We start from the raw sequence: 11,016 nt of genomic DNA on the forward strand, positions 1-11,016 counted from the left end.
GTAAGGGATGTTTAGTAAAATACACTTTGCGCTTGGGAACATATAGACAAACACTGAACTTGAGTACGCCACAATCGGGGACTTTTATTTTGACAGTGTCGTGAACGCGCCGCCGTGGGGTTTTCCGCGAACATGGAGGCGGTTGTGTCAGATCTTGTGGCACCAGAAGATCTAAAGGTAAAGCATTTTATACTTCACTTTCATGACTGTAAATCCAAAATGACATCGATGTTGTATTAGTGTATGTGGTGAAATGACCGATATCGGGTTTTAATCGGGATTTTCGGCGGACGCATTTCTACTGTACGTTACTTAAACAAAACAACAACATTGATTATGACGTATCGTTGTAACTATAGTGTAACGCATTGATTTAACATATAGAGTAGACCTACTATTATACGCATTTGCTTTTTGGATAAAATGCACTTAATTTATCAGCTTATTATTGTTATCCTACTAGTTTCAGACGTTTGTTTGCTTTGATTCCTGTTGTTAAAGTTAGTCTGTGGTTGTCGGCCAGGGGGAGCACATGATCCTGACTTCAATCTGATTCTCATCAGTCCATCGACATCCATTTTTGTCTTTCAGAGGTTTGAGAAGAAGTACAACGCTGAGCTGGTGAAAGGACCCGTTTCCAAAGAAACGACTTTTGAATACGCCTGGTGTTTGATCAGAAGCAAGTACTCAAATGACATTGTAAAAGGCAGTCATCTATTAGAAGGTCAGTTCTTCAGCATGCCCTTTAGTTTTTGGTCAGTTACAACCTTCTTGAGCTTCAGCTGTTATTTGACCTATTCTTGGTTTAAAATTCTGAAAGTGATTCAGTTTTCTTTTAACAGAACTGGTTCATAAAAGCAAGAAAGATGATCAGAGAGATTTCCTCTTCTACCTTGCTGTTGCAAACTACAGACTTAAGGTGGCTTTACATTTTTCTTATTTTGATATGTGATGCTTTTGTCACTGCTAATAAACATTCTTTATTTCATGAAGCCATCTGTGGCGTCTAGTTAAAAGAGTGTTTCTCAACTCTGTTCCTGGAAGCCCTGGTACATCGGAGTTTACTGCATCGTTTCAAAATCAGATCAGATCAATTAAGTAACTTTATTGTCACGTCACCATATAAACAAATTCCATACGAATACCAGATGAAGTAAATGTACAGAGGTGAATCTCACAAAACATGTACATGTCCAAGTCATATTTTACCCCAAAATCATATTTGAAATACATTACCTTTCAAAGGTTTTGCTCAGTAATGTGTTTTTGAAAGAATTCTCTTATGCTCACCAATGTTGCAATGCTTGTTTGATCAAGAATATAGTATAAACTGGGCTTAGAGATACTTGGATCATTTTTAATTAGTTTCCATTTAATCTCTCTCTCTTTACCACCCTACCATCATACTCTCAGGAGTACGAGAGAGCACTGAAGTACATTCGTACTCTGCTGAAGAATGAACCAGATAATAAACAGGCCCTGGAACTGGAGAAACTCATCAACAATGCACTAAAAAAAGGTGAGATACAACAGCATTTCAACCTGAAAAGACGTCTTTTTTTAATTCGGATTTTATGACACACCACTGTTCAAACGTTTGGGGTCACTACGATTTTGTTTTTAAAGAAATTAATACTTTTATTTAGCAAGGACTCGTTTAATTGTTCAAAAGTGACAATTAAGATGTTTACATTGTTTAAAAGAAATTTCTGATTTAAAAAAAATTGTTTTGAACTTTATATTCATCAAATCCTAGAAAAATGTATAATTGTTTCCACAAAAATAGTAAGTGGCACAACTGTTTTCAACATTGATAATAATCAGAAATGTTTCTGGAACAAAAAAATCTGCATATTAGAATGATTTTTGAAAGATCACTTGGCACTAAAGATTGAAATAATGGCTGCTGAATATTCAGCTTTACCATTACAGGAATACATTTCAGTTTTAATTATATTAAAATATTCACAGCCTTCCATTTGTCTCAAAGAATAATTGTTCAAGATCCATTTAGAATGAGAAAGCTTGAGATGATGATTGCTTTTATGTACATATCAGTATTCTGATATTAATTAGAATTTAGTGATTCAGTAAATGCCACAATCATATTGCTGTTTTTCTGTTTAAGACTATTTTTGAGTTCCGCAAATTCCAATTCCCACCCCAGGAATAAACCAGTTTTAATCAGAAACTTGATGCATGTAACTTAATCAGAAAATCCACCGCAAGTAAATATATGTGCATTCTCTGCAAAACTTCCCTGTTTGATGGCAACATGTTTCTTCACATTCTTCACGATTGCAGATAGTTTGCGGAACGAGTGTTTCAACATTCTAAAATTGCTTCGCCATTCTACATCTGTAAGCTATAACATCACAGCCTTCTCCCACCAGGCCTTGCTGCAAACGTTCATTCATTCTCTCTAATTCTTTTGCTGAGTTACCACCACATGACTGCACGTGTCTTTGGCAATTGCCTGATTATTACCATTTTATGACAGTGTTGTCAGGCGTTTTTAAAGGTGACAAGTGGAGGAGTCCTTATTAAATTATAGACCTGGTTATATTGTCATACCTGCAACAACCACGTTTATAGAAATATTCCAATGTCTGTATGTGTATAAACAAATATAGGCCTTAAACGGAATTTGATGTGCATGTAAATAAACTCAAAGTGATAACAGCATAAGCAATAGTGGATTCATCTTAACAAAGAATTTTTTTTTTTTAACATATTCTTTTTCAGATGGCTTAGTTGGCATGGCGATCATCGGCGGTATCGGTTTAGGTGTGGCCGGATTGGCTGGTCTTATTGGTTTGGCTGTGGCCAAAGGTCCAAAGTCCTAATATGGAGTTCCTGACGAGCGTACATTGATTCCGTTCCTCTCCAGAAGAGAGACTTAATGATTTCTTCTAATCAGATTAAACCATGAGGAGGCTGTCCCTTTTTATTTTGTATATTTCTGCCATGACTTTCATAATGAGCTGTCATATTTTACCACATTTCTTTTGCTTTATGATTCTCCAGCTCTTTCTGGTATGTATAGAGATGTGAGGTCGGAATAAAGTACTAAATTGTATGCTTTTCATTTTTCAACTACAGAGGTTTGCCAAAGATTTGCAGTACAGAATAAGATTTATTGTAATAGCATGCACTTTTTTGGGTTTTCTCTTTGTTTTAATTAAATATATCAATGTACTTACACTATAGATAATCAAAATGGAACATTTTTGTTAAACTACATTAATGTCTCACGTCTGTTAATAAATTTGTGCTTACTGAACTTATAAGGTCTGTTTACATGCGTTGCACGTTGGATTTGAAAGTGTCATGCATGACCAGACTTGTAATGCATTTTCTTACAAGTCATCGTTGTCTGCATTTATTACCCATTGGTTAACGTGTGCTGTCAAGTTTTTCATCTTCCCTTCCTTGTGTTTCTCTGTGTTACTTTTTGTAATCTATGCTCATTTTATACTGAAACATCTGCCAAGAAAAAGCTAATTTTTCCAGTGTTTTTTTTTTGTCCTCCACACATTTAGATGAACAAGAAACTGGTCCATCATTCAACCAAACATTTTAAGTCTGAAGTTCCCATGTTTATGAAAAACACATGCTTGGATATTAATAATAATAATATTTAATGCTAATAATGTAAGTCATCTTGGATAAAAGCCTCTGATAAATGATTAAATGTAATTGCATAGAGTTCGCTCTTAATGAGTGTGATTCTATAAAATGATTAAAAAGCCTTAAACTTCTTTAGTGAAAATATCTAGGAATCATGGTGAGAAAAACATAGATTACTTGAATTTTGAATGCTGTCTGAAGCTGCTGGTTAAATAGTCACTCACAAAGTCGTTGTCCTCCGTGCATCATTAGATCAGACGCTCTCAGATGTGGGAGTATCTCCAGCGTTGATTTAAGTCAACTATCAGGCCTTGAAAGTAACAAATTCATTGTAAAACATGTTTATTTAAGATAATAGCTGATAATGGCATTCAATTTAATGTTGGGTACAATTCGTTCTTCCCACATTATTCAACTAAGGGACTTGCGCACATGTTAAGACATCTCAGCTTTACAATGCTGGCTTTATGGTTGCCATTAGTGACATCATTTTATAAAAGTACTGAGGTTACTAATTAACCAGTAAAGCAAATGATGAAAAGAAGTCTGATGCAGAAGCTATTCTCTCTCCTGTTTGCCTATCCGTGACTGGTGCTATGTTTCCAAACTTTGTTGAAGTTTGTGAGACCGATTGTAATTATTACTAAATATGCAAGTCAAAAAGAAGATTCAAGTCAAGCTCCCAAACTCAGAAAAAATTGTGCAAAACTGTCACTGATGCTACTTTTAATGCACTTGTATTTAGCATTTAGGTGGCGTTAATAAGGAGGTTGTACCTTTTAGCATTTGTACCTTAGGATACTGCCTCAGTTACAGCTTAGTACCTTTATTCCTGAGAGTGCATTTCCTGAAAAGTCACATTTGTGTTGTGAGATTACATCTGATTGGTTGCCATTTCTCATATTGATTTTTAGTAAATAGAGAATAGAATAAAAATTCTATTGATGCATTTGTTTATTACAGCAAATCCAAGAAACCCAATTCAACAGTGCAAGTCTGATTGAAACATGTAGGGGCATTTTAGAATCAGTCAAACAATATCAATGCACAGGGTTTTCTTATTTTATAATCATTTTCAATTCAGCTCACCTCTTGATGTTAAAGAGATCATAAAAAGAGATTTACAACAGCCTGGGTTCAGAGCTCAATCATAATTTTCTTCCTTTCCTTGTTTGCGCATGGTAAATTTGCTTAGATTGTTGTGTAATTGCTTTATGTGTACAATAGGCAATTAAACATCCCCACAGTTTATTCCTGTTCACACACATCTATTTTTCTTGTCCACTACCATGTTCCTACCCAAATTACACGCATGATTGTGAAAAATAGCCTTCCGGTTGAGACAACAATCATATTTTTACCAGGTGTTAGGTTTTACAAAACACGTAAGAGTCATTTAAATGACACTAAATTACGCAATCTTATTTAAACTCAGCAAACTTGGCAAGGATCCTACTCTCAGAAAAAAAAAGGTACAAAAGCTGTCATTGGGGCGGAACCTTTTCAAAAGGTATACTTTTGTTCTGTTTAGGTACTAATATCTACCTTTAAGTTACCAATATGGACCCTTTAGGTATAAAGGTGTATGTTTTGTAAAGGTATGTCCCCAGTGACAGCTTTTTTCCTGAGAGTAAGAGTTGAATTAACCTTGCCGAGTTTGCTGTGTGTGTTAGAGCAGGGTTTGAACTGAGGATAGATCTCCACATGCGGGATTCAGCATCACTGCAAAAAGCCTGCTTTCTTACAACTATTTGAGCTCTTTTTATGGTCCCCATAAACCTCGGATCATTGAAAGTGTCATGATCGGTTTTAGGAGATGCATAACCTTGTGGGAAAACTATTGTGTTTGTTAAAGAACAATTAAAGTTGACTTACAGCAATAGTCAAGCAAGGTAGTCATAAACATGACCTTTAAAACCGAGAACAATCTTCTGCTTATCACACGCAAACGATTCAACACAGCGGCAGCATCTAACTTTTGTCCTCTCGTTGCTCATGTTACATGTGAAAGAGTTCAACATTCTTTGAGAAGAAAAGCAGGATGAGAAGAAAGCAGATTGGTGGATGCAGTGGATTGCTCTGGGCAGTATTCTCCTGTGAAAGCTTGGATCCTGGCATTTATGTGGATGTTATACTTTGACAAGTACCACCTACATAAAGCTTATTGCAGACCACATATACCAGGTGTTTCCTGGTGGCCTCTACGCATATAGATGAATTTACTGCATTTGATCCTTTCATGCTACATAATTTTACAAAGCCATGTATTGCAACTTACTTCCTTCTGGGAATCGATTTGAGAATCGGCATGTTACCCTTCCAAGATACAGTTTGCCATTTTGCCTATTTCCAGTACTATTCACTCGAAATATCTTAGTCTTACGTCAATAAAATAAGTTAATCACTTATAGGTCTTTGTACAGAAAGGATAAGTGAGTTATCTGGCTATTAATGGTGTTAATGCTTAGACTCTGTGGTGTTCAGCGGAATTTCACAATTATCTGGATACTTATTGTCAAATCTGAAATTCTTAGTTATTGCCACATGAACTTCAGCCTCTGGTGTGTCATGTTTTGTTAACAACATCTTTTCTTCACAGATGGCTAATTTTTCATTAAGCCATTAAACATTAATGAAAGCTTTGCATGTCATGTGACGTTTTATTTCAACTTTTTAAAGGCCTTTCTGTGATATCATATAGTGACTAAATTCTATTTCTCATTAATGTTGACACTGAGACATTGGCTAAGTGTGTGGCAGGTGTATAATGCAATACTTGTTTAAAAATATTGTCTGCAGTTATAGTAATCTTTTTGTAATAAATTGTTTTAATATATCACGTGCGTTAAGTTTAACACAGTGTTTCTTTTTTTTTTCAACCAGAGCAGTGAACAATTTGTTCACAATTGACCTAATCATGTCAGAGTTCTGTTATTTGCCCCAATACCAGTTGTTTTGGTCTTTATATTCATTTATGGTTACCATTACGAAGTGTGAGGTCAGTAAAAAAAAAATACTTTAAAGAAATCTTATTTTATTTTATTTAACAATACTTTAATTCAACAAGGATGCATTAAATTGATCACAAGGACTGTGAAGACATTTAATTGTCACAAAAATGTATTGCAAACAAAAAAATGCTGCTTTTCTGAACTTTCTATTCACCACAAATCCTGAAATGTAGTTTCCATAAAATTCTAAGCAGCAAACATGTTTTCAACAGTGATGATAAATGTTTCCTGAGCCCCAAATCAGAAGGATTTCTGAAGGATCATGTGACAGACTGGTGTAATGGCTGCTGAAAATTCAGCTTTGGATAAACTTTTTACAACCCCAAACTTTTGAAGAGTAGTCTATGGATAGTTATTATTTGAGACATAAAACTGAATTTGGAGAAAAGCTCTATTTTTTCGGTGGCACCGGATATTCTCACTTTGTTTAGGTGACGTCAACTAATCACATTTTACAGTGGGCAATGTGTTTGAGTCCATGAAACATAACGGATGCACTGCCAGTGAAGGTCAGGGAACGACCATTGGACTTTAGTGATAACCACCTGTTGAGTTTCGGGGTGTAAAATCCAAAAGCGAGACATGCACACGAGAGGGGAGGGCAAACAGAGCCTATAAATGACCCATCGCTCCTTTTAACACATTTTATAGCCTATGTCACACTGCAATCTCGCTCTCAATGGAAAAACTGGCTCAGCACACGAAACAGCTCGAGAAATTAATAAAACCTGGATATTTCTCATAATTTTTCAGCCAACGCTGAACACATTTTGAAAACAACTAGGCTACATAAAGCAGAGAAAGTGTGGATGCTTTTGGCGCCTGTAGGCTATAATCTAAAGCAGCCATGGATCCGGTTATTGAAGTCGTTGCTTTAATTCTGGGCTTTTTGAGTTGGATAATGGTTGGCGTCACAATCCCGAACCGTTACTGGAAAGTATCCTCGTTAGACGGGACAGTGATCACCACCTCAACCCTTTACGAGAACCTGTGGATGTCCTGCGCCACGGACTCGACGGGAGTGCACAACTGTCGTGAATTTCCCTCTCTGCTGGCCCTATCCGGTAGGACAAAAATCACCACACTTTACTTACTAACAATGCCATTATCACAGTTGTAGCAATGTGAAATCAGCCACCACTGTAAATACATTTCATTTAGGCGGAAATGTGCTTACCATTTTTACTTTTTTCCTCACAACTTTGTGTTTTGGAATAATTTAAATATTTTTTTTTCTTTCTTATTTTCAATATTTTATGTTTGTTAATTTATTTAGGCCTACTATTTTGTCCGTCTGATTTAGGCTATTTGTCTTATAAATGTATTTATGTCTAATTTATTTATTTGAAATATACAATGTCGCAATGATTGTTTATTTATTTATTATTTTCTGTCCAGTAATTATTTTATAGCTTACTTTTCAATTAATTTGACTTTCCTTCCTTCCTTTTATTTAACCTTTCAATATTTTATTTTTGTTTATTTATTTGTTTGCTGCTATTTATTATTTATGTATTTTCTTTGTCATTCTTTTATTTAGGCTACTTATTTACGAAATAATTATTTTTATATCTATTTTATACACTTTTAGTCATTTAGCAGACGCTTTTATCCAAAGCGACTTACAAATAAGAAAAAGCAACTGCTTTGTAAATATAGTCTATACACACCCATTTAAGAAAATACAGAAATTAAATAAAATTGACAAATGCATACAACAACAACATTTCAATAGTAAACATATAAAGGAAAAAAAATAAAATAAAAAGCGATACTGCTATCCTTTGCCGGTGTCCCAGCCCGGTGGAGTTGATGGGCTTCACACTAAGAGGGCTTCACTCGAGGGCTGCCGCGGTATAATAAACTTTTTCATACCTATAACAAATCACTGCTAGAATTCAGCTGAACCTACTTTCCTATTAATCACTAAAAATGGCCAAGCAAGTGCACACACTGACAAGATGCGCGATACAGTATGAGACCAAACGCGATTTCGTGTGGTTATTGATTTATAATACAATATTTTTTTTATCAATTTTTTTTTTCAATACTGCATTCAGATCTTATAGTAGATTTGTTAATATGCTAATATTAAATCTTTCTGTTTTCCGCAGGTTATATCCAGGCGTCCCGCGCTCTAATGATCGCGGCAGTGGTGGCTGGCACGTTCGGCGTGGTGGCCACCCTCATCGGCATGCAGTGCTCGAAGGCCGCTGGTGACAACACCGTACTGAAAGGCAGAATCGCCGGAACCGGAGGCGCATTTTTCCTGCTGCAGGGTAAGGCAAATTACTAATTAAACTCAACGAAGGCTGAAATCTCCTATTGGTGAATGTGATTTTCAGGCTATCTTTAAAAGAGTTCTTATCACATTCACATTCTGAAAGCTTTATTGCTATTGTATGAGTTAATCTTTATGTTTTTTAATCCCATCCAAAGGTTTGTGCACGATGGTATCAGTGTCCTGGTACGCGGCCAACATCACTCAAGAGTTCTTCAACCCGCTTTACCCTGGACAAAAGTAAGCGCTTTACTGGAAATTAAAAGGGAAATGCTGCCTCCTGCTGTTTCATTTAATACTCAACTGCTGCTCTCATGGTGGTGCTCACACACAGTTTTATGAAGCATTTAAGCACTGCCTAAATTACCTCTACTGTGCTTTACTATAAGCCTACATGTATTTGAACAGTCTCAGAAAACAGGTACGGAAGCTGTCACAGGGGAGGTTCCTTTTCAAACGGTACAAATATGTGCATGATTTAGGTGGAAATAAGGTACAATTGTGTACCTTTTGGAAGGGTGCCATCCCAGTGACAGCTTTTGTACCTTTTTTTTTGAGAGTGAATGATAGAAACTTCTGTGTTTGTGTAAAGTTTGACTAAATGTAGTTTGAGTGAAACCTATGCATGTTAGACTGAATGTGTTATTTGTGTGGTGTGTTATAGGTATGAGATTGGAGAGGCTTTATACATCGGCTGGGCCTCTGGTGTTCTTGCCATCTGTGGTGGAGCTTGTCTCATGTTCTCCTGCAAATTTGGCACGAAGGAGAAGGCGTGAGTTTCTCTGTCACAATCTCTTAAACTCACTCACACACTTCTCTTTCACATACTTTCTCACTTCTCATTTTTTCATATAAAACATTTGGCCATTTCTTGTTATTTTATGCGTTTGTGCACGTGTTTGGAGGCATGTTTCTTACATTCTGCATCTTCTCTTGCAGTTACTACCAGCCCACACGTGAAACAGTTTACTCAGCGACCGCATCCAAGAGAGACGCTCAGAGCACTTATGGAAGAAATGCCTATGTCTGAATGAAGCAGTTCTGGTCAATTTCATGGACAAACAACATTATATTACATTACATTACAAAACATTGACTGTTAATATTCTGTCTAGTGATGTTGTATCAATGCAATTATGTAAATATGTATATAGTACCAAACACACAGGTGGTTTTGTGGCCACCTAAGGATAAGTAATTAATCAAGTAAAATGTTACCATGTCAGTTTTGCTGTGCAAAAACACCTCAGAGAACATTATACAGAATGAAAGCGTTGAAATTACTTCAATTATGTTTAGAATTTTGAATTGTATTGTGTTACGTGAATCAAGATTTGAAAAAAAAAAAAAGATTTAGGATATGTTAATTATCTTGTCTCCATTTATTTGTACAAATGACCCTGTTTTATATTATGTTTTATACAAACAATAAACAAATACGACATTAAAAATGGCATTATGTGTTGGGGATATTTTATTGTTTGAACCGACTCACACTAATTACAATAATACAACATTTAATATTTTATTGTATTCTTACAAAATTTTATAATTTACACTATTAAATAAAATCCTATAATATTTTATTCTGGTTTTGCATATCAGTAATAATAGCATGGAGGCCATGGTTACCATGGTAAATATTTGAAAGGGACTATTCTATTCTATTCTAAAGCTACTTACACTTTAGTATAATTATACTAAAGTATTAATTATAAATGAAGAACATGACATTAAAAACTGCCATTATGTATTTGAGGATGTTTTATTGTTCAACACAGTTTATACAATAACAACAATACAATATATCACATTTTGTGTTATTCTCTATTCTTACAAAACAAATTTACACTAATAAAAATCCAATATTAATTTATTCTGATTATACACATTAACAATAGCAATTAATTTTAGTAATAGAAACCACTGTAAATATTTGGAAACATATTCATATTCTATTAAATTCTATGTCATTCAAGCTTTTCAGTTTGAGGTAGGTCACATTATTTTATTTATTTATTTTTTCAGTAATAATGATAACTTAAGTGTAGTATGGCATTTTGGTCGAAACCATTGTTACCATTTCTATTCTGT

General features: G+C 35.1%; 2 protein-coding genes across 2 annotated transcripts; both read left to right on the forward strand.

Annotated features, from left to right (window-relative positions):
• The first annotated feature begins 76 nt into the window (after window positions 1–76).
• Window positions 77–3,761, forward strand: LOC306887494 (mitochondrial fission 1 protein-like). Its single transcript, XM_079445253.1, has 5 exons — window positions 77–177; window positions 592–724; window positions 843–919; window positions 1,414–1,519; window positions 2,746–3,761. Exons 1-5 carry the CDS (start codon window positions 133–135, stop codon window positions 2,844–2,846), a joined length of 462 nt encoding a protein of 153 aa, XP_079301379.1. The 5' UTR covers window positions 77–132; the 3' UTR covers window positions 2,847–3,761.
• A 3,727-nt stretch (window positions 3,762–7,488) lies between these two features.
• On the forward strand, window positions 7,489–10,375 carry LOC306887488 (claudin-15-like; the record flags this gene model as incomplete). The annotated part of the gene is made up of 5 exons (XM_079445245.1): window positions 7,489–7,705; window positions 8,756–8,920; window positions 9,081–9,162; window positions 9,587–9,694; window positions 9,862–10,375. The coding sequence occupies 5 exons, from the start codon at window positions 7,489–7,491 to the stop codon at window positions 9,950–9,952; spliced, it is 663 nt and encodes a 220-aa protein (XP_079301371.1). The 3' UTR covers window positions 9,953–10,375.
• Between the last annotated feature and the right edge of the window lie 641 nt (window positions 10,376–11,016).

The sequence above is a fragment of the Barbus barbus genome (assembly GCF_936440315.1).
Source record: "Barbus barbus genome assembly, chromosome: 2".
NCBI classification, from domain to species: Eukaryota; Metazoa; Chordata; class Actinopteri; order Cypriniformes; family Cyprinidae; genus Barbus; species Barbus barbus.

Coding starts and splice junctions, on each gene's coding strand:
- LOC306887494 (XM_079445253.1), top strand. CDS start 133: ATGGAGGCGGTTGTGTCAGATCTTGTGGCACCAGAAGATCTAAAG. Junction 178..591: donor TGGCACCAGAAGATCTAAAG/GTAAAGCATTTT, acceptor TTTGTCTTTCAG/AGGTTTGAGAAGAAGTACAA. Junction 725..842: donor AGGCAGTCATCTATTAGAAG/GTCAGTTCTTCA, acceptor TTCTTTTAACAG/AACTGGTTCATAAAAGCAAG.